At 39.1% G+C, this 25,172-nt stretch overlaps 1 protein-coding gene and 1 non-coding gene across 2 annotated transcripts in view; one reads left to right on the plus strand and one right to left on the minus strand.

The window, feature by feature from the left end:
* The window catches only part of LOC127625872 (CLIP-associating protein 1-B-like), an 85,980-nt gene that overhangs the window by 13,518 nt on the left and 47,290 nt on the right, over positions 1–25,172 (plus strand). Inside the window, exons 3-15 of the mRNA XM_052101298.1 lie at positions 5,155–5,233; positions 5,437–5,540; positions 5,621–5,712; positions 5,793–5,868; positions 6,165–6,262; positions 7,057–7,121; positions 18,865–18,993; positions 19,078–19,154; positions 21,583–21,675; positions 21,903–22,048; positions 22,652–22,787; positions 23,101–23,171; positions 23,261–23,320. Coding sequence (XP_051957258.1) covers positions 5,155–5,233; positions 5,437–5,540; positions 5,621–5,712; positions 5,793–5,868; positions 6,165–6,262; positions 7,057–7,121; positions 18,865–18,993; positions 19,078–19,154; positions 21,583–21,675; positions 21,903–22,048; positions 22,652–22,787; positions 23,101–23,171; positions 23,261–23,320 — 1,226 coding nt within the window. The remainder of the gene's footprint in view (positions 1–5,154; positions 5,234–5,436; positions 5,541–5,620; positions 5,713–5,792; positions 5,869–6,164; positions 6,263–7,056; positions 7,122–18,864; positions 18,994–19,077; positions 19,155–21,582; positions 21,676–21,902; positions 22,049–22,651; positions 22,788–23,100; positions 23,172–23,260; positions 23,321–25,172) is intronic.
* On the minus strand, positions 4,432–4,562 carry LOC127626397 (U4atac minor spliceosomal RNA). The gene has a single exon (XR_007968450.1). It is a non-coding gene; the product is annotated as a U4atac minor spliceosomal RNA (small nuclear RNA).

Below are 25,172 nucleotides of genomic sequence, written 5' to 3' on the forward strand. Positions count from 1 at the left end.
AACAAATATATCACATAATCGCTCATGCATTATCGAGTATACTTGTACAGACAGATGAAGACTGTAGCTTGACTATGCTTGTCTGTGTTTGCGGCGTTCCAGAAAGTGCTGACATACTGTGTGTTGCTTGTGACACACAATGATTGATCCTGTCTTGGCTTTGTTGGAGAAAAAATATCAGCCCATATGTTATGTAGGCCTAACTATATTCAATATTAATCGCTTAAGCTCGGATTGGCGGGCCAACGAGAATGGTTTTTTTTGTTAATCTTGACCAACACAAAATAGGTGTCGTTTGAAAGCTTAGAAACTCTACTTTACAATGCATGTAGACATTATGACCAAAAATAGTTTGTCTTTACAATACATGTTTCAATTGAACAGTTGTTGCTCATATGCTGTGTTTTCACTTGTAATCGGATGCATAGATCATTAGATAATCCACATGAAGCAGAATGTGCACACAGATCTTGCTATCTGGCTACAAACACATTAGCTTTCCTGGATCAGATGACGTTATTGGAAATGCTGTAGCATCATAGAACGCTAAACCAATCGGATTGGGTCTAGATTGCTCCAGCAGAGGTGATAGTCGTTAATATTTGGGCAGACAGCCATGTGATCAATCACTCTAATTACATATGGCCACCAACAGATGGCGCCAAATACATGACACAGACTCAATGATGACTCAAATGACACAGAATGAAACTCATTCTGTGAAATCTCATGACTAAAATCATGTCTGCATGCTATGCAAAACTTTAGTCATTGTTGTGTTTGCATGTTTAATTAGTTCTTATGTACAATTATTATCTTTTATTTGTGTGGAGAGGCTTTTGGACACCTGGAGATGTTTTTGATAAATTATATTTGTAATGTTATAACTTTTGATTGCTTTGTCGTATCAACACAACATTTTACTCAGTTACAGGTGGCATGATTTGGAACAAAACAAAAGCTCATTTACACCCTGAGATATATATAATGTCAAATCAGAAAAATAATAAAAAATAAACATTTTGACTCATCAACCCATATAGCTGTTTCTTAGGCTTAGAGTCTCAGAATGTATTATAATCTATAACATTAAAACATTTGAAAAGTTTTCTTCACAATGATACCAAACCCTCCTTGTTTAGTTTTTTTGTGGAGTTATAAATCTTTAATTTTGGGTATGCCACTGAAACAGGAAATTTTAAAAACACCCTCAAAGCTTGAAGTGTTAAAGAGGCACTCTTATTTGTAATATTCGTGTAGAATAGTGTTTCCCAACCTTTTTTGAGTTTCAATAATGTTCTTTCTTCATTGTAAAGCGCATTAGAGTTGAGTCGAGGCGTCAACGCACCGTTCAACAACCGCGCTATGCGCCGCAACGCCCTCCACATGGCAAGAGTTGCAGAAAGCGTCACAGAGGCAATTTTACCAGTTTGCCACATAAAAAAGTGGGAGTTGTGCACAATAAACGTTGAAAACATGTATTTGGAAGAGAGAAAAAAGTTTGCAGTTGCTTTGATCGCAGAAAGTAACAAAAGGACTCTAAACTTTATGTTTAGGTTTAAGCGTTTTCTTGGTGAATTTAAATTAGTTCAATCTATTCGTAAACGATAAGATCACATTTAATTCAAATAAATTATGAGACATTTAATGTCTCTTCACAAGTTTGGACAGTTTTTGAATATATCTTGTTGCTTAGTACTCTCAAAGACATTATTGGTGAAGCAGAAACGTGTGTGTGAAAAACACTTTGGTGTGACGTCACTGCATAGATTTCAATGTATTCTGCAGCGCTGACGCGAGTCATGAGATGACCCTTTACTCGTATAAATATCACTCACTTCTGCACATTACTCATTGCTCTTCACAATCACGAAAGTGACAAATTATGGTTTCTAAATGCCGAATTTCTCCGAAAGGTGAGGAGTTTGGATACCGGAAATAATGTATTTTTTTATGCATTTATTTATTTTGTGGAATTTGATAATTTGAAAAGACCATGTACAGCAAAAGTTCACTAAATCAAGTGTTTGGAGTGACTTGTCGTCCTTGAGTTGAACTAGATAACGGTTTAGATAAGAAATACTTATCATTCAGTAGCGGATCATATTCATTTGTGTTACTCAACAACAACCTTATCTTCTGACACCTTCAGAGAGAGTATCTACAGTATCTGTGTGAGCTTCAGTGGATGCTAAACATTATATTTCTGCAGAAAAATGAATGATGATTCACCCGAGAATGTTAATACAGTTCAACTGTAGCATGCTGATCTGAGTAACAGTTTTTGGTGTATTTATAGATTGATAGTTATCTAACGGTTATGTTTGTGGATTCATGGATGATATATATGGAAAGGCACTTATTTATCTGTTCATGCTATATTAGTAGTCCTTTTGATTTTGAAACTTAAAGCTCAAGTGTGCAATTTCAAACAGAATCACAAGTTTTTTTGTTTCAACTTGTGTTCTGAACACTCCCCCTGTCTATCATTGGGCAGAGCTGTATCCCAAATGACCCAACACAGCCATCATTTATTTAAACAGTATCACAGCTAACTCAAAGGAACACTAATCTTACCCAGGGTAACTACAAAATAAACGACATAATTAACATTAACTGGAACTTAAAACATAACTATAACCCACAGTATATTTTAAATGCTTATAAATAACACCCCCAAACAATCCCCAAAACCTGCACAGATGTACCTCAGTAATTATGCAGTGAAAACAGCCAATAGCAAGTCCTCAAGCATAAACAACAATAGACGTTAAAGTGCCATTTTGCTCTTTGCACCAAGAAAAGTGAAAATGTGCAGACGTCTGATTGAGCCATAACAACAGATCTACAAACGCCCCGTAACCTGAATAAAACAAGCCAGATATGAATGAAAGTGGATGAGGGAGTGATGATTGTTGTCACTGCCATTCTATGTTGTTTGTAGACATATATATATATATATATATATATATATATTTTTTTTAATAAATTGGACATTATTTACTGCAGAATAGTGTTGTGATGACATCACAACCAGTCCAGTCTGAACAACACACCAATCCCAACCCTTCCCGCCCCCCACTTCAAAACGTGTTCCGGCGCCGGTGCACTGCACACTATGCACTCGTCCATCCAGTGTATGAATTTTCTAAATGTAGCAATGTCCTAATTGTCCAAATTAAAACACAAAAAAAAATGTACTACGTGGAAACATTTGTTTTTCAGCTGACGGAAGTGACGTTTCAAACGCACGCAATGTGCTTTAGCTTTAGTGTGTTAGCCAAACTCAGTTCAACACTTACATGTCAAATAATGAACATATTCACACAGTGTTCAACTCACATTTGTAAGGTGCTGTTTTCACTAAAGTTTTGCTAGTTGCTACATTCTCCATTATTTACAATTATTTCATCCAACCAGCAATGCAGCCAGGTAACTCCGCCCCTTCCGCTGTGTGGAGCAAGCCGCGAGTGCATGGAGGACTCTCTGTTTTGATGGTTGAATAAGTGCAGAAGTTGCATTTTCAGTGTTAACATTCTGCTTGCACTTCTCACGATACAAAATGGTGTAGAGTAGTGCAGAAGTGTGCAGTTTGGGACGCACCTATAGGTAACTATTTTCATTTGTCTAGGAGTGTGTGTGTGGGGGGGGTAATTGCAATTGGTGAGTGCGCTACAATTATTGACCACAATAATTTTTAGTCTGTGTAGCAGTTTCAAATGTTAACAGAGAAGATTTTAAGAGCGCTTGTGGCATCACCTTGTTCTTTGCACCACTACAGTCCTTTAGCAAATGTTTAAGAGCACACAAACGCCTGAGCTCCAGCATCCAATCAGAACGCTCGTCCCACAGCTGTCCTGGAAACCTAGTGTCTCTGGTGAGAGTAATCACCCCACTCTCTGTAATGAGGACAGGGGTCCCACCGCAGCTCGGGGACTTCTTATTTTACCTCACACACAAGCACACACACAGTCACACTTCGCTTAGATCAGAGATTCAGCAAATTAATGGAATAATCATGTTAATTTATAACATGTGTGTAAATGCTGTGATGAACATAAGCTGTAATTTAAAAATGATATATGAGCAAAATATCAAAGACTTTAAAAAGTATGCATTGAGAGTGAACATGCATGAATTTTCAGAACATTATCCGGCTTATTTCAAAGCATGTTATTGTAATGAGCACATTTCGGGGTGCAGTTGTTTGCCCTGTGGAAAGGGGTTGAGCCAAAAGTGGTTGTTCGCAGCGCCGTTTTGTGGTCAGTTCTGCATAACGTGGCAGCTCATTTCATCTTATCGTGGCCCATTCGGCCCGTTTTGTAGCCCGCTTGGTTCTGCCAATGGCCAGTCCACCCCTGATTGGCCCCAAAGTGCGTCGGCCCACCAGAAAAATGCTGCTATGCCTGATTACCAATCCAGCCCTGCATCTGGTCCAAAAATGGTTCCATAGCACAAACTAGTTAGTGTAGGGGATGTGGGTTGTTTTGGTAAGGTGTTAGCAAAGATGTTCTCACTACACGTTCAATGAACATCCCAATCCACCCACAGACAATGAAGGTCAACTGTAGGGGAACAGCCAATGGGTTCATAAATTCTGCACTTATATAGCACCTTTTTAACCTTAACGGTATTCAAAGTGCTTTACACTGTCACATTCACCCATTCACACATTCACACACCAATGGCGGCAGAGCTACTAATGCATGGTGCTAGCCTGCCATTGGGAGCAATTTGGGGTTCAGTGTCTTACACAAGTGTCTTAAACTTCGGCATGTGGAGTCCTGCGATTAGTGGCTGACCCGCTCTACCAACTGAGCCACAGCCACCCAAATGGATGGTGCTTACAATGATGTAAGGGAGCATGTCTGTAACGGAGCATGTCTTTTGCTTGTTTGATTCTTTAGGTTCCACTCTCTTGTTATCAGTGACTATTTCCCAAAAAACTGCTCTTATTTTGGTGAATATTTGATCATTTCTGTCCATTACCCATAATCCCCCACTGCTTGGATATGCATATTGTGTCTGACCAGCAAGAAAATACATTTACAGGACGGGTTTGACATTGAAATGCGAGTTAATGCCTTTTGTAATGTGAGTGATTTGAACCTTTTCATGTATATTTGAGTAAATATGTTTCTGTTGTTGTTTAAGGTGGCACTGCTGGGAATGGATATAGTTTCTGCTTTAGTGACCAGACTACAGGAACGCTTCAAAACACACATAGGAACAGGTAAAACCTTTTAATAAAGTAAAAATTACATTTAAACATTGAAAATACAAGTTGAACTATTAAAATGGACACTTTTACACCTTTTGTGTTTAAATAATATAAAGTTGAGTGTAAAGTTTGTAAAAATTGCAGATTTTTAGGAATAAAACGGACATTAATAATCTCATTATGATACTAATCTGTCTGGTTTCTCCATCTCTCAGTTCTTCCTAGTTTAATTGATCGTTTAGGCGATTCCAAAGACCAAGTTCGCGACCAAGTGCAAACGCTACTCTTAAAAGTGATGGACCAAGCGGCCAAGCCACAGGTGAAATATTCACCCTTAATCTACTGGATCTCTTTCAACTGCACTTTGCATCTAAAGCGGATAAATGTATTTTTTCGCAGTATGTTTGGGACCGAATGCTGAGCGGATTCAAGCATAAAAACAACAGAACCAGAGAAGCTGTTTGCTTTTGCCTGATTTCCACTCTTAATGTGTATGTGCCAACTGAATCACTTTTGATTTCTAATGTTTACGTTTTAAAAAGGCTAACTTAACGTTTTGGATGGGTTACAGATACGGAGCCCAAGGTTTAACCCTCAGCAAGATTGTTCCTCATATTTGTAATCTTTTGGGAGACCCCACGAGTCAGGTAAATGATGTTTCTTTGTTGAGAACTGATTTGGAGAGATCGCTGGGATCTGTATATGCTAGTCTTGGGGGACCCTTGCTGGCGATGATAGGAACTGCTTACAAAAGGCTGTATTTAAAGGGACAGTCCACCCAAAAATGAACATTCTGTCCTCATTCATGTCCTTAATGACTTTCTTCCCTGGAATGCAAAAGGAGATGTTAGGCAGAGGGACAGCCTCATACGACATCATACTTAAAACATATCTGCTAAATGAATACATTTACATTCACACTAATGTATATGTTTATCCACAGGTCCGAGACAGCGCAATGAATTGCCTTGTGGAGATTTACAAACATGTGGGTGAGAGAGTGAGGATCGATCTGGGGAAAAAGGGACTCCCGCAATCACGGTAATGACATCATTCTGCACCCATGTACAGAATAATATAAAACCATGTAAATTAAATTAATTAATAATAAATCAATTGAACAACATAAATATTTTTTTTATGATTTATGTATAATTTATTATTTAATTTAACTGTATATTTATTTATTTGTTTGTTATTTATTAATAAATAGATTATATTTGCACTTGAATTATTACATATTTTAAAATTAGACTATTATAGTTATATATTATTATATACATGTTTAATCATTTATTTCATATAATAAATATATTTGATTAATTTAAAACGCACATGCTACTTTGCTGCTAGTTTTAGCAGTTTATATATTTAATGTATTTTTATAAAATATAATATAATTATAAATAATAAAGAAAATATATTTATACATGTATTTTAGCCATTTAGATTTTAATTAAAAACATTATTTAAAATAATTTATAATTACTTTGTAATTTAATTTAATTATATGTATATTATTTTATTTTATTGATTTATTTTTATTGACCTAATTTATTGTATTTTTCTTATTTCCAGAGCACATTTAGCATTTTATATATTTTTTTATCACAATTGAGTGCTTTATGATTTATCTAAAAGTTGAGCTTGTAAAATAACGCATTTCATTATGAACACAAAATAAAAACAAATAAAACGTATTTGACTTACTTAATAATTGACTAATAAAACTTTGTCTTATCCATCTTTCTTGCAATGTGACAGATGCTATAATCTCTATTATAAACTCTTTATAAACCCTTTATATAGCCCTAATGTCTTTGTGTTTTGTTTAGGTTGAATGTGATTTTCAGCAAGTTTGATGAAGTCCAGAGGTCTGGCAATATGATCCTGTCTGCAGGTGAGTGAAATAAATCACACAGAATCTCCTTAGAAAAGGATGAAAGACAGACATCATGTGCTGTATGAAGTTACTGGATCATAAATGAGTTAAAGTTTCTTCTCAGAACTGCTTGTTTTGTATGTGTGTGTGTGAATATCTCGCTGGAGAGATTGTTCTCATTGTTAAACCATTGTTTCCTCAATGCCCCAGTTTCTGTGTGTGTGGGCATTTGTGTTTGAGTGATTGTGTGTGTGTGTTTGCGACAGTAGTTTGGTTGTGTTTCGTTTGGGAAGGTGGCATGTGGACATCCCTCTTGTGTTTCTTCAGATTCTTTTTGAGCCCCTTTGTGGTCCACCGAAGAAAGAAAGTCAAGTGGTTTTGGAACGACATGAGCGTAAATAATGTCAGAATGGTAATTTTGGTTGGACTACTCATTTAAATACGAGAGAGAGGCCAGTAGTGAGGGAGGTACTGCAGACGAGAGCAGCAACACTTGTGTGCGTTCAGTCACAAGACCGGAGAGAGAAAGAGAGAGCTGAGCTACATTCATATAAACACTCTCGTCATGACTGCAGGCGACGGTAAGATCTGATGAACTGTAAAACATGGCATATTTTTCTGCATTATTTAACTGGCTCTAGAGGTGTTTAACTAGTCGCAGTTGCTTTAAATCTCTGCTGTGTTTGTTTCTGTGCATTGATGTCATCTGCGTTTCAGGATTTCCTTGTCTTTTTATCTGATAGTCGCCCTCGTTTCCATTTTTTTGTTTGATAATCAGGTTTTAGTTGCTGTTAGTGTATGATCGTAAGATGTCTTCAGTGCTCTGAAGTATTTACAGTATGTTGTTTAATTAATATTTAGCCTAATACTCCATGGGTCCACACGACAGTATTCAGTATTGTAATGTGCGTTCTGTTTTCCGAGTTCCCTTTCAAGTCGGTCACTTCGACTCTGTGTCAGTTGCTGATGCTATGGGAGACTCCTCCCAGGAGTGACAATCTCTATAGCCCTTTAAAATCGTGACGTGTGCTTCATTGCAGGCATATAAACCAGTGCACAGTGTCATTTCACAGAGTTTTTCTCTTCAATGTTGCAATTTCATTTTCTTTATCTCTCGTTCTCTGGACGCCCTTTCTTCGCTACATCGTTGAACACCTTAATAGCGAGTGGATTATTTTCTACCTCCCTGCTTGTGCTCTGACAAACAGTGTATCCTTTATCACTTCTGAGTTCGAAACGCTATTGCATTTTGATTGTGTTGTGTGTTTGTTGACTGATTTTTCAAGATGGCATTTAACAAATGTTTTCCACCTTGTGAGTGTTATATCTCTCTGCCTGACGGGTATGAGCACTGATGCGGAAGTGGTGCTCGGTGAGACAGATTGCACTTACTGTGAACACTAGGGCTGAACGATTAGTCGATGTTATCAACAACTTTGTCATTTGAGGTCATTTAACGTAACATGAGATGATACGTAACACTAATGTTGACACGTGAGAGCACTTCAGCTCGCGTCTGGCTTAAGAGAAGAAGAAAACACAGCTCACAGTCCAGACTCTAAACTTTCCAAACAGCTTCAGATGATGTAGATAGCAAAGTATGATGGAATTATAATGCAAATACCAAATAAGTAAATACAGAAGCACTCCCGTTATGGAATAATTGGAGCTGGAACTGCCGCTCCGCTGAAGCAAAACTTGCGTGTCAAGAGTCTTTAAAGGGAACATCCCGGAATAATGCAGTAATATTTAATGCGTTATAGCTTTTTTAAAGTTAAAATAATACAGAAGCAAAGTAAATAACTACAAACTCTGAAACTGGCATTTCTCTGTGTGGTCAGTGCCTCTTCTATGAGTTGCACGAAGTGTCCCGATCTAAGGGAGAGAGATTAAAACAGCACCGGCTGAGGCACACTGTCACGGGACGCTCATTCCCTGAGAGAGCATGCTTAAAGCAGCTAGATTATAACGTGATGGCAAGTTAAGCGTGGTGAGTTTGAGTATGATTTGTCACCGGCGCAAGCCTTGGGTGCCTTCCGTCTCCATTTAAAGCGTTTACACCCATGATTATCTGTGCCCCACAATCGGTGCGTATGTTGTGATCATGTTTGGCGGTTCTGACGAAGATGGAGATGCCATATCGCTCACAGCGTCTGAAAGTGAGGCCTGGTCTAAAGGCCTGTTCACACCAAAACATGATGATTTTACGAGACGAACTTCCAACGGAAGGTCTATTCAGACCTTAATGCCTAGATAACATAACACAAGGTACAGTGATATAAATACACATGGAATAATGTACATTAAGAATAACAGGTATAGTGTCAAATATGATGCATAATAATGCAATAAACATAGCGTCCAACACAGGCTGATGAGCCTTGTAGGCACCTGGACAGGTGTGCAGATGGCATGGCACATAAATCACCTGGAGCTGCTTGCTGTCTTCCTAGCTCTCAGAGCTTTCCTATCAGTGCTGCAGAGCTTTCCCGCACTGATCCGGATAAACAACATTGCAGTTGTGGCGTTCATAAACGTCCAGGGGGGGAGTCCGGTCGTGCCCAATGTTGGACCTGGCATGCCAGCTTCTCCTGGCTTCTAAACGGGGGTCGTCTGACACAGAGGGGTTGTCCCAGCCAGTGCTCAACACCATATTACAGGCCAGAGCCCCCTCCACATGGTGGCTGTATGCCTTGAAATGGCGAGTTTTTGCTGACTGGTGTTCCACCCGAGGTGAGAACCCAGCGCATTGCCCTGAGCAGTGCTTCATCAGCGTTTGGATGCGGGACGCCATCAACGCTCAAAGGGTACTGCTCAAAGGGCTATGACCTTTTGGGTGGTTTGTCAGTGGGAAAAAACCCCTTGGTCATCAGGTTTTTCCAAGGTCTCTCGCCCTGCTACTGTTCCAATCTGAGACTTGGCGTTTGTAATAAATGTGCTTTTGATACCCCCTTTCAAGCCACTCAATGCCGTAAGCTTTCACATACTATCTCTGAAAACCAATCTTTGGCTTCGGTTAAATGTATTGGGGATCTTCAGACCTTTTCGGTCCATCAATCGGTGGAGCATCAAGTGCCATCTGCCAATAAATTGTCATGATTTTAAAGGGCTTTCCCATTGTGTCTTATTCCCTCTTCAGGAGCTAAATGTTCCTTGTAAAGCCTTTTGCTTTGTGCTTTTCTTTTTCTTTTTGTACTATTAAGTCCTCATTAAAAAGATGTAGTTGTATTTCTTGGCTAGCACGACTGATGCTGGATAAAGTTGTTGCTGTTAATGGTTGATGGACTGAAGTAGGACATTTGGGATGGATGACAAATAAGAAAAAGACGTATTTCCCATTGAAACTGGAAGTTGGGGTGGGACATTCCGAAGGTCTTGTCTTTTGCTAGTCTTAGGCATATTAAGTTGGTATTAAGGCCAAAGTATGTAGCACCACGTGGAAAAACTAAGTATACACAAGCCTTTAAGAGATATAATTTGTATTTGCCCTAGATTGCAAGATGATGTCATCAATATTTGGTCCATTTTCCCAGCAGAGATATGATACATTTTAAATGACTATATCTGCTCAAATGTATTTATACATTTATATAGATGACCTCAAAACTAACAATAAATGCGACAATACTGTAATTTGAATTCCTGAGATTTTTGGCAGAAATGCTATTCAGTCGTTTATTGTTTTTATTGCAACCTGTTGTAACATTTGTAGTAATAAAATGCAAGTTGGATTACAGTTTGTTTTGTTTAATAACAGTTAGAAAATAAGCTTCAGTTGCGTCTCAGATGGCCATGGTTTGTATATTCAGATGAAAACATCTGAATGTTGCTTTTGTTCTGCGTTTCTCAGCTGCCAATTAACATGCCTGCTGTGAATAGATCCTTGTACATGTGAATCACGACCGTCAGGGGCACACAGAGGCTGGCAGAGGGGTACTCGACCAAAACGGGCATCAATTTTCTCCAATAGAAGTCCATCACGCCTTTGAGACAAATGACATTTATAAAAAAATGTAGTTTAATCTTGTTTGCTGCTGTAATACAGTCTTAATTCGACTTCCTGTGCTGGTTTAGGGAGAGTGGGTGCTTGGCAAAGAAACACAGAAGGGATTTTGGTGTGTATCCAGCGTCTTAGTGCTTGAATGTGTGTTTTGTGAGCCTGAAGGTGTGTGTTGGACTAACTATTCAGAGGCCTTTTTGTGGTCAACCTACACACAAACGCACTTCAGCGCAGTTTCAAAAATAAGCAACTTTTGATTGGACACATGACTCAAATATCTATATCATTTCTAAATGGTCATGTTCGAAATAGTCATGTTTATCTAGAAAGTATTTTTAATATATCTATCAGTCATACAGAGAAAATGTCATTGTAGTTGAAAATGCAAGAAGTAAAAAGCTCAGTTTAAGATAATGACGTCAGTGCTGTGAGCACGCGGCGCCCTCTAACGGTACACGCTGAGCAGAGCAGCAACAACAAATAATATCGCTGTTTGTCAAAATGATCGCTTCGCTTCCTAAATGCGGTACACTTGAAACACGTCAAAGAATAAAGCAATAATTAGTGATCTGAATCATCACTGCAAAATGAGATGTGGTCGATCCTTCCATTTATAGTCTATCCATTATATGATTTGATATGAAGCCCACATAACTGTCACGTATGTTCTAACACTTTATAATAAACATACATTTCTATTGACATCTCAGAAAATGTATCTTAGTGCTTCATGACTTACACAGAACACAGTTATTCTTTGATTAAGCTGGTGTAAACATACATGATGGATGAAGTCTACCTACAAATCACACTGTATAATCATACTGGAAATATTACCGGCTTTTATGTCGGTTTCAGTGTTGTTAACTTATGCTATGTTGGAGCGCACAGCAGCGCATATTTCCACACATGTTCAGCTTATCAGATTGAGGGCGGCATCAAGACAAGTCCTGTGAACATTTGTTTTCTATTTTTTATTCAGCCATTGGTGGATTGACAGTGTATCGAACTACAGCATCTGCTAATATTTTATGCAAAACCTTGATTTTAAAAAAAATACAATCATGTCAAAAACTTAAATTCTAATTAATCGATAAAATCCCCCAAAATCGCCCAGCTCTAATTGTATTTATTTTTGGATGAAAAAAGAAGAATGATTATGTGGCAGGGCGGAGGGCAGGGCGGAGGGTGATCATACACACCCGGTCCCTTATCAGGCTAATCAAGCATCCGAGAGGGATAAAGGCCGACTGCAGAGGATTGTGCGGGAAAGAGAGATCGTTTACGGACATGTACGTTATATGGTGTTTGTTGTCTTTTAAGTTTATAATTAAACTATTATTTGTATTGTCAAGCCGGTTCTCGCCTCCTCCTTTCCATTGAACTACGTTACATTGGTGCCGAAACACAGGAAGGAGGAGGGATGCCCGTTGCAGAGTCCTCGACACTGCCGTCCACCCAGGGGAGTGCCGCTGCCATCCACCGGTGGAGGGAGTAGACCGACCGCCCGGACGGGGTGGATGGCCGCCATTCACGAGGCGAGTGGGGACTGAACTCCCCGACCACCTAGAGCGATGGAGACGCTGCCAGGTGCAGAGGAGCGCCCTGCCATCCCCCAGAAACGCGGAGGGGTCGAAGGAAGACCGCCGTCCGTGAGGGGAGGAGGGAAGTGTTCCTCGACTGCCTGGAGTGGTAGGGCCGCTGCCAGGGGCGGAGGAGTATCCCCACGAGTCGCCGAGAACGCGGAGGGTCATTTTGACCGCCGGGGGTGGAGAGTCTGACTCCGGTCCGCCCGGGGAGAAGCAGCTGTCGTCCGCCTGAGAGGGTGTAGAAGTGATCGAGGACCATGCGACGGTGTATCGGAGAACCGGCGAGTAGGTTTTTTTTATTTATTTTTTATAATATAAATAATATTTTAATGAGAAACTTAAAAGACAAAACACACACATGATGGACATGTCCGTAAACAATCTCTGTCTCGTCTTTATCCCTCTCGGAGGCTTGATTAGCCTGATAAGGGACCGGGTGTGTATAATCACAACCCGGCCCCGCCCTCCGCCCTGCCACATATTATTTTGAGTTAAATGCACCATCTGCAAACGCTCAGATTTGGAAGTATGTTGTGTCAATCTCACGAAAACCGTCAAGAACATATATGGGACCTCCGTGAAGTTGGCACCCCAACGACCAGATCGATTTGAGCGAGGTGGGGTGGAGAGTGACGTCACACAGCCCAAAAAAAGAATGCTTAATATCTCAAACACCAAACCAGCACAAACATTCATATTTCCGGCACAAATCGGCACAAACGAATGAAATAGTTTTGGTGATTATTTAATTATATGGGGTGCCAACTTCACGGAGGTATATATGGGCCATATTTAAAAAAAGAAGAAAAGAAATAAGAGTAATGATTTCCTTTTTTGCATAAAGAAAATTAAGCCTGACCTAATTAAATAAACAAACAAACAAACAAATGTTAAATTATATATATATAATTGTTTAGTAAAAATAAAGATTTATTGTTTACATTGAAAATTACATTGTTGCACTAAATTTGTACTTTTTATTTGTGTTATTTTATGTTTGTGTTATTTTATGTTTGTGTTATTTTACATTTATGTTGTACTTGCATGTTATTTTATGTTTATCTAAAGGTAAAAAAATACCCCTTTTTACCTTTTTATATGAATAATTTATAGACAAAATAATGCTGCCTTAATTTTTTCAATATTTTATTTGCATAATGAGAATATACTGTAATAAGTATCATCAACAAAAATGATAATTACAAAAACACTACAGTGTTTTCATTTCATTTCATTATGCAAAATATAATTTCTTATTTCCTTCTTTACGATTTTAGGGTGAAATGCTGTATGACCTGGACATGTTTTAGACCGAGATTCAAATATTTTGTCTATATTTGATTAATACTTTTAATTAACAATGAAGGAGTGAATGAAGGTTGCTTGTGTCTTTTGTTCATATGAGTTTCTGCTAATCGGCATTCCTTTCATTCTCTCTTAAAGTGGATTATTGGATTTCACTTACTGACACATTCCAGATTAACAATTTAACTATTTATTATGAGACTTTTATCAGGCAGTGAAATATAACAGAGAACCCTTTAAAAGTGCTTTATAACACAGACATATACTTTATATTTTGTTGGTGTTATACCATCTAGTGGTGAAATTAGGCATCACATCTGAGTATTTTTATGTTCTTCATTGTAGTTGTGTAAAGGCCATTTCCAGTTATGGCCACAATACTCTTGATTTGTTACCTGATTTATTCATTCTTTAGCTTTCTCAAATAAAACATGCTTAATTATTAATAAACAAGTACACACTTAATTATTTGTTAAAAAAAAGAAGTGTTTTTACATAAATAAGTTTTAGCATTTATCATGTCTCAGAACGTGATATATTGGGGGCTTGTCCGGGAGCATATAAACATGGAACTTTGCATATCTAGAAAATGTATGTTTGCTGCGATTTATGTTTTTAACAGCAGTGTCTTCACCTTTAATGCATCCGAAAGTAGGTTTTAATATTTTTAAATGATGGTGATGACACACCTTCTGCCTGCGGTTAGGATGTTTGTGTGTGTTGGGGGTGGAGGAGGGTTTGCGAGGGGGAGGTGGTCATTTTGGTGGTATATTTATGTAAACAGAGTCACTTATGTCTAAAGTGAACTTAAACAGTGGGACAAAAAGCAAATTTGTATCAAAATAACAGATTTGTAAGTGTAAATGCAGCCAAATAGACCTGCTTCTGTCTAGTATGTCGTGAAAGGTCACTCAGTAACTTTTTGCTCATGTCATCTTGGACTTACAGAGACACCTAGTGGTGTGGATGCAGCACCCTTCAAAATCAATAGCTCTCAGTCAAAGATGAGCTATTGTCTTATAGTTTTACATAACATAAAACACACAGACATGCCCATATACAGTGGCCGCGTCTCTCTCTCTCTCTCTCTCTCTCTCTCGCTCTGGCATCCCTGTCTCGTCCTTTATCTCTCTCCCGCTGATTGGGCAACTCAAGGCCTGACCACGCCCTCCAACTCGTCACATGCTTGTAATTCGTTTTTTTTTTCTTCTTTTCTCTGACTGTTTACTTGTCTTGAATAATAACTTGGGAACTTGAAACAACTTTTACTCAAATTAGTCATTTTTTTCTCGTGGTATTGAAATTGGTATTTATAATCATCAAATTGGTTTCACATGTAAGCAGAATAGACATTATAACTGAATTAATTGGAATCGAATCGACCCCACTCGCTGAATACAATTCATGCAGCAATTTGTTCATGTGACAACAATGTAGCAATCTACTGCTTGATAGGTTTATTTCTGCATACTGCATGTTGTTTCACACACTATTTGTATAAAATAGTATGCATGCAGTGAGCTGTTTTCCATTCTGAATACAGCCTGTGTGTTTGGCTCCTCCCACCTGCTCTCCCCCTCCCACTGAAGTGAGAAGGGCGGGGTTTAGTCAGCAATAGATCAACCCAACATGTTCTAATTTACACTCACACACACACATGTGTGGAGGCAGGGAGGGGTCGCGACACCACTGGAGGCCGCATCAGAATGAGGCAGCGTGGGAAACCGTGACGACATGTTGAGGAAGCTGGTGTGCCGAAGAATCTGCGCTTGTAAGAGACTCAATTTACACTGCATGAACAGAGCAATTCAGAGACAGATGGGAGATGAACTAGCGAAACCAGCGTCTGTAGGTCACTAGGGGTCACTTCAGACATGCTCATTTGTAGTGGACTGTGGTTGCAGACGGATAAGTGTGCTTGATATCCAGTGTCAAATGGATTAGCTTTCTGTGTTGACGTGAGTGAGATGCTAGGTTTCGTGAATGATTGAGGGTCGCTCTCATCGGTCTTTCTCTCTCTGTCTTTCTGTGCTGTGTGTGTGAAATCTGATTGCTTTGATTAAATGCTGCATGCAGTGAACCATGTGAGTATGTGTGTTGGTTTTACTTGGTTTGAGGAAAACATTATCCCAGATGTGAGTCTCCTCCTCATTGTCCCCTTCTTTTTGGGGACATTTGGGATGTTCTCAGGTGAACGAAATAATTCATTTGATGATGCATTTGTTCCAGTTATGCACTTAAATGATTAATTCTATAAATATGTAAATATTTTGTTTTAGGGGTAGGTTAGGACACCGATATCTAGAGAGCAGGGTGTCTGATATAATGCTGATGTAATACAATTTAATGATGGCAAATGGAATGCACAAATAATTACATTTATTATAATATACTATTAAGAGGGCCAAATATCCCCATAAGGAAAGAAAAACCTGAAAAAGCGGCTTGATAAACATACTAGTGTGTTGATGAAAATTTAAAAGTGTATAAAGATTTGTATGAGGGTTAGCTTAGGGATAATTACAAAAATCTCAACAACAGAAAACAATCCCTTCGGAGACATTTGAGGGTGTTGTTCAGTTGGGGAAATGATTGATAATATATATATATATATATATATATATATATATATATATATATATATATATATATATATATATTTTTTTTTTACAATATATCGCTAATAAAGTGCTTAATTATTAATAAACATTTTCACACACATTTATTATTTGTTACAAAAAGTGTTTTTGACAAATACTTTAAGTATATAAGGTTTATCATTTATCAAGTATCAGAACATACTAAATTGGGGGCTCGTCCGGGATACAAACCTGGGACTCTTAAGCTAAATTAAATAAGATTAATATATAGTTTTCAGTAAAAAAAAAAAAACTGCATTCAGATGTTGCTCATATTGTGCAAGATTCACTGTATCAGATATATTCAGAAGTTATTCTGGAAGTTATTGTAATGTTATGCTTTGGTCATTAACGATATATCTAGAAGTGTATGTTTCTTTATTTTCTTAATGGCTTCAGTATTATTATAGAGTGTGTGTGATGGGTGTCCACAGTGAAGAATTGTGGGAAAGAGGTGTTGACATTAATGCATGATGAATTGTGTGTGCGTGTGTGTGTGTGCATAAATAATTAATGACAATTGATCGTGGTCTGGCAGATTTTGGAGGTGTTCTCTCTCATGGGGGGAGATATATATTTGTGTGGGGCTTCCTGAGCGCCTGAAGAGAAGACTGTTTCCTTTTGAAGCATCATGCACATACAGCACCACAGATAGACTGTCTTAATGAAATTCTGTGTTTATTCCGGTCTCATGTAGATGCAGTCTAGTATCAGTAAACAGGGTCCAGACTAACATTTGATAGCAGTGCAACCAAGTTCGACAGATGGAAGCCCCAGCACCTGATTTGGTAGTAGCGGTGGGGGTTGGGGTTTGAGGGCTATAAAATTAATAAACGAAAGACAGAAACTATTATTATTGGTTTACAAAAATAGATTTAATCACCAATAATATTGCATATTTTATCCCACTGAAAGGAACATTCAGATACATATTTGAACCACAGTAACATCTGTAAAAGCTTATAAGTTATAACCTAATTTAGGTTAATTATAAATTTGCTAAATTATTCTGACAGTGAGAATGAGTTGGGACTTCGTTCATCAGACTGTTATTGAAGTTCAGTCATCTCTTGGAAGTTTTAAAGGCAAACAGAACCAGTTATATTTTCCTACAATAGAAGAGCACAAAGAGAGAACAGACTTTATACAGAAGGAAATCTCGCTTTGTCTATAATTCACCAGAGTCAGACTTTAAATCCCCTAATTCCATTTTGTACTTGCTTTATGGAAAACTGTTACCATAATACACAGTTTTAACACTGGTATTTCTAATAAGACCATAGTAACCACTGGAAAATCAAAACATGTGTTTTTACAACCATGGTTAGATGTACACTGATGAGCCAAAATATTATGATCACTCAGAGGTGAAGCGAATAACATTGATCACCTCCTAACAAGGCCAAATGTCAAGGTCTGGGTAGATTAGATGGAGAGCGAATAATCAGTTCTCCAAGTCAGCATGTTGAATGCAGGAGAAATGTGCAGGAGTAAAGACCTGAGCGACTTTGATAAGGGCCAAATTGTTATGGCCAACCGACTGGGTCAGAGCATCTCTGAAACGGCAAGTATTGTGAGGTGTTCCCGGTCAGCAGTGGTGAGTACCTACCGACAGTGGTCCGAGGAGGGAAAAACGGGAATGGTTTGACTTGGTGTCGGGTGCCCAAGGCTCATCGATGCAGGAGGACAACAAAGGCTATACCGTCTGGTCTGAACCGACAGAAGGTTTACTGTGGAACAAGTCACAGAAAATGTTAATGATGGTTACATGAGGAATGTGTCACAATACACAGTGCATTGCACCCTGCTGCATATGGGGCAGAGTGCCCATGATGACCCCTGTCCACCATCGAATGTGCCTACAATGGGCATGTGAGCGTCAAAACTGGACCTTGGAGCAGTGGAAGAAGTTCTCCTGGTTCGATGAGTCCCATTTTCTCTTACATCACGTGGACACCTGTGTACGTTTGCACCATTTATCTGGGGAAGTGATGGTGCCAGGAAACATTGTGGGATGATGACAAGCCGGAGGAGGGAGTATGATGCTCTGGGCAATGTTCTGCTTGGAAACCCTGGGTCATGACTGAGTCAGGCCAATAATCGATAGGGGTAGTGATGTTTTGTTCTGAATAAAAGCAAAAGCAGTAGAATGTGAAAGTGGAGATTGATAGACCACATCAGCTGTGGTGCACACAGTAAAGACATAAACATTTCCTCTTGTTTCTCAGATAAGAACATAGATGATGATGATTCCATGGAAGGAGGCCGTTCCTCGTCGTCTTCTAAAGGAGCAGCGTCGGTGCGGCGAACGGGATCCATGCGGCTGCCGAGCTCCGCCTCCAGCACGAAGAGTTCAGGTGAAGAACGCGTCAGCGATGTGTGCATGTGTATGAGATGTGGCAAAACCTGCAAGAGTTTCTTGTTGATTTTTCTCTGAGCAGGTAAAGAAAGCGCAAGTGCTGGTGCCCTTGATGAAGAAGACTTCATTCATGCCTTTGAAGATGTGCCTACAGTACAGGTGAGTCGCACTTTACCTGGGATTACAACAAACTTCCTTCATTGTAAACAAATGTAAAAAGTCAGAGGCAGGTCATACTGGAAGTATCGCAGTTACGCGCGGGGTGGCGGCTGTGGCTCAGGTGGTTTAGCGGGTCGGCCACTAATTGCAGGGTTGGTGATTCGATTCCCGGCCCACATGACTCCACATGCCGGAGTGTCCTTTGCAAGACACTGAACCCCAAGTTGCTCCTAAGTTCCTAGTACCTTACATGGCAGCTGTGCTGTCATTGGTGTGTGTGTGAATGGGAGAATGAGTCACAGTGTAAAGCGCTTTGAAAACCGCTAAGGTTAAAAAAACGTTATATATGTGCAGCCGTTTACCATTTACAGAAAGACACAATGGAAGTAAATGTGGCCATTTTTTTTTTTTACTTTAAAAACACTCACTGTTTCAAAAGTATATCCACAAGACGTTAGAAGTGTTAACATAGTTTAATTTAATGAAGTCACTTACTGACCTTTTCTGTATGAAGTTTTATCCAACATTATAACTTTGTTGTCATGAAGACATAACGCCAGTAAACCCTTCAATACAAGTTAAGCTCAATCGACCACGAGGTGGTTACCCCATGTGACTCTATCCTCCCTAGCAACCGGGCCAATATGGTTGCTTAGATGACCTGGCTGGAGTCACTCAGGGTGATAGTCAGCGTCAATACTCGCTGGCATACCCAGAACCCATATCCCTTTTTTCTTAAAAAAAAATAAAATAAACCAGGGTAAGCCATTGACCGTTTGAAGTTAATTTAGATTTTTATTCATTTTTTTCTATATATTATCTTAACAATTTTTGTAATTTTAACAAGATGGAATCTTAATTGTGTATCATGTTTGATGAACATCATGTTCCTAATGACGAAAATAATGACTAAAATTAGGGATGCACCGATGGATCGGCCGCTGATATTTATCGGCCAGTTATTGACCAAATAAGACCATCGTCAAATCGGGATATGAAAAACCGATGGTTCATTTATCATTTATTATCAACACACTTTGTAAACAAACGGTGAATTAAAATGCACAATCCAGAAATAATGATTGCAGCAGAATGTAGAAGGTTTGACACTCCTAAGAACAAGTAATATTTCATTTATAATCATTCTCACATTACTGAAGAAAATCTGCCGTTACAGACGTGACAGTTGTGGAAGTGGCACTTACCCATAGGCTACAGGATGAGGTACAACCGTCCAAAACGCTTTGAAAACAGCAAACTTTGACTTCTGAGACATTGTTATGGTATCTATTAAGGCTACATGATTGATTGAATTAAGATTGAAATCACTATATGGTCTCACGTCATTACTGAACCGTCAAAGCTTAAAAATAGACGATCAGCGCTTCATTCAGCGTTGTATGTGCAAGCGGCGCCCTGTAGTGGCATTAATCATCATGCTTTAAAAATAAATCTTCTATTTATCTTTCATTGTGTCATGGGCAACAAATCCAATCCATGTTCAAATGAAATTATTTATTTTAAGAACAATTAAAAGCTTTTGTACCTCTTTGTTCATTATTAAAACAAAACTTCTGAGCAAAACAGTGAACTGTTTACAAATTAAGAGGTAAAATATCGGTATCGGCTAATAGGTTTCCTCTTAAAATCGGGATCGGCTTCGGCCAACAATTTCATATTGGTGCATTTCTCACTAAAACTGATCCAAATATGATCAGGTATAAATTATATCGGCTTTTCCAAAATCCCTAAACCAAAATGATCAACTGTGACTCCTCCTAAAGCTTTAAAGCTATATCCACCAAACTTGGCACAGACCTTCAGACTGTTCTGATTTTGGTTGCTATGGTTTTTCTGCCTGATCGGAATTACGGTTTCCGCTTAGCGGGCGATCAAATCTCTAAAAATATCCCATTGATGGAATGTTCAAACAGACCAAGACTATTCAAACTCCAACTTTCAAAAAAATAAAAGACAAACAAACCCACTCAAGGTAACACAGCTTGCTTACTGTTTGTCTTACTGTAACGTCAGCATAACCATCAAACCTTTAAAGCTAGTTTAAACTATCAGAGAAGTCGTTCTCAACATCAAAGTTTGTCTTGACAACCACTAATGAATGTGGCTGGTGCCCGTTTTGTCGATTCTACAAAAAACTAAACAGATTTGTGTCGGATGTGACTAGAAATCAGAATTTGGGCAGTCAATTAGGACAAAGCCCAGGACACATCAATACTCTCTTATACTATCACCGTCTACGTATGTGTTGTTTGGAGCGTCAATCTGGACGTTCTGTACTGGTCTGAAAGGATTTATATTCGATGGCTGTTCCATTAGAAATCTGGAGAGCTGCCAGTTTCTGATTCGTTCAGGTTTCCATTGAACCCACAATGCATTTTGATGACACTGTTGTCTCCCTCCCTCACAGATCTACTCCGGTCGAGAGCTCGAGGAGTCCATGAATAAAATCGGAGAAATTCTCTCCAGTGACAAACACGACTGGGAGCAGAGAGTGGCAGCAGTGAGTTACATCACAATTGTTATGGAATACAACTGCTTATTACACGGCACTCTGGGATATGCCAACTGAGTATAACTGTATAAGTGACTGTTATCTCAGTCAAGAGTGTTTTCATGTCTCTCGTATCACTCCGTAATCTCCGTCTTCTATTATAATATATAATCATTATGACACAAGACTTGACCTTTGACCCTTGTGCAGTAGTTCATTGATTGGTTTGTTTTTAGTTGAAGAAGGTGCGCTCTCTTCTGTTGGCGGGCGCGGCAGACTACGACGGCTTCTCACAGCATTTGCGGCAACTCGAGGGGCCGTTGAAATTGTCAGCCAAAGATCTGCGCTCGCAGGTTGTGCGAGAGGCCTGTATCACACTGGGGTGAGTGAACGGTGTGTCCGTGTATGTATTAAGACATGACGGAGGTGGTTTTTTTGGAGGTTGCTTCAACTTTAGGCACTTCCATGTGTCAGGGGTTGATATGTATTCAAACATAAAGATTCATAAAAAATTCAAATGTATTTATTTTTATTATATGAAGGTCACATTCAATCTAAATGGGAGTTTTGGGCTAATAACTCAAATATTTATGTTCCTTAAACTTATTTTTCTTAAAGATCTATAGACTTTTTAAGTGTTAATTACTCAAACTATTATGGACAAAATTGAGGCTATGGTGAATACCCATAATGCTTTGCACTAGAATTATTTAATTATGTTTCTTTGGTCATATGAGTGCTTTTAGTTGTTTTTAAAGGGACAGTTCACCCAAAATTGAAAATTCTCTCATCAGTTACTCACCCTCGTGCCATCCTAGATGTGTGTGACTTTCTTTCATCCGCAGAACACACATTTTTAGAAGAATATTCCAGCTCTGTAGGTCCATACAATGCAAGTGAATGGGTGCCAATATTTTAAAGCTCCTTTAAATCCAGGTTTTGGAACAGAGCAATCTGTATTTAATATCTGACGTGTCTCTTCCAGGCATCTGTCATCTGTGTTGGGGAATAAGTTTGATCATGGAGCCGAGAATATCATGCCAACGTTACTAAACCTAGTACCAAACAGCACGAAAGTGATGGCCACATCTGGAGTGGCAGCGATCCGTCTTATTATACGAGTATGTTCAAACACACACACACATCTCATATTACCCATTTGTGATGCACATTGCACTGTGTGAGTGTTGTGTTGAATTTGGAACGGCATGCATGATCAATACCATTGATTTGAACGTTATTTACATCTCTGTCGGCTCTTTTGGACAGTCATGGAAAGCTTTTTTGGAATTGTGGGTTTGACACACATAGTTCTCTATTCCTGATGTTTAATGATGGGGATGTCCGTGTAATTTGCCAATTATAAAGTGTGTCTTGATATCATGTGTACAGTATATTAGTGTGGTCACAGCATTGTGTTTGTCTTTATTAAAGCACACACACTACTCCCGACTGATCCCAATCATGACCAGCAACTGCACGTCTAAATCTGTGGCCATCAGACGGTGAGGAAAACACACACATCTGAATTAACCCGATCCTCTCCGATCACAGACATCATCATTTCATCAGTAATGTTTTCTGTGTCTTGCAGCCGCTGTTTTGAGTTTTTAGATCTGTTGCTTCAAGAGTTGCAGACGAATTCTTTGGACAGGTAAGAATCTTGCTTCTTTAACCCTCATGTTGTGTTCCCGTCATTTGCACCCTGACAACTTTAATTTGTTGTTGATTGGAATAAAAGTAATTGACTTTGTTCACATATGGTAATTGAAAACACAAAAAAAAGAAAATTGGACCATTTTTCTTTAAATATTTTTGGTTTTATTACACTTTGTGACACTTGTTGTGTTCCCGGTCAAAAATGACCGGCCATTGAAAACTAATGAATTAGATTACAAAATACAGAAATACGAAGTGTTCAGGAGCATCACAATGAACACATATGTGGATGTGTGTTTGCACACACAAAGTCCTCGGACATGTACACACTCACAACACACAAACACAACACACACACAACACATACACACTCACAACACACACACAACACACACAACACATACACACTCACAACACACACTCACAACACACACACACACAACACATACACACTTACAACACACACAACACATACACACTCACAACACACACTCACAACACACACACACACAACACATACACACTCACAACACACACACACAACACACACAACACATACACACTCACAACACACACTCACAACACACACACACACAACACATGCACATTCACAACACACACAACACACACACACACAACACATACACACTCACAACACATACACAACACACACACACACACACAACACATACACAACACATGCACACTCACAACACACACACACACAACACATACACACTCACAACACACACACACACAACACATACACACTCACAACACACAAACACACAACACATACACACTCACAACACACAACACACACACACAACACACACACACAACACACACACAACACATACACACACACAACACACACACACGCAACACACACACACAACACACACACTTACAACATACACACACACATTCACAACACATAAACACACTCACACACACACACAACACGTTCATTCACGCACATACACACACACACACACACAACACACACACACAACACATTCGCTCACACACATACACACACACACACACAACACACACAACACATACACACTCACAACACACACACACAACACATACACACAGACACACAACACAGACCCACAACACACACAACACATACACAACACATGCACACTCACAACACACACAACACACACACACAGACACACAACACAGACCCACAACACACACAACACATACACAACACATGCACACTCACAACACACACAACACACACACACAACACATACACACTAACAACACACACACACACACAACACATACACACTCACCACACACACACACACACACAACACATACACACTCACAACACACAACACATACACACACACAACACATACACACTCACAACACACACACACACAACATATACACACTCACAACACACACACACAACACATACACACAAACACACAACACACACACACGCAACACACACAACACACACACTTACAACATATACACACACATTCACAACACATACACACACTCACACACACACACACACACACAACACATTCACACACACACACACAACAAATTCACTCACACACATACACACACAACACACACACACACACAACACATACACAACACATTCACACTCACAACACACACACACAACACATACACACAGACACACAACACAGACCCACAACACACACACACACACATGCAACACACACACACACAACACACACACTTACAACATACACACACACATTCACAACACATACACATACACACACTCACACACACACACAACACATTCATTCACGCACATACACACACACACACACACACAC

This window comes from Xyrauchen texanus, chromosome 32 (genome assembly GCF_025860055.1).
Source record: "Xyrauchen texanus isolate HMW12.3.18 chromosome 32, RBS_HiC_50CHRs, whole genome shotgun sequence".
Taxonomy (NCBI): domain Eukaryota; kingdom Metazoa; phylum Chordata; class Actinopteri; order Cypriniformes; family Catostomidae; genus Xyrauchen; species Xyrauchen texanus.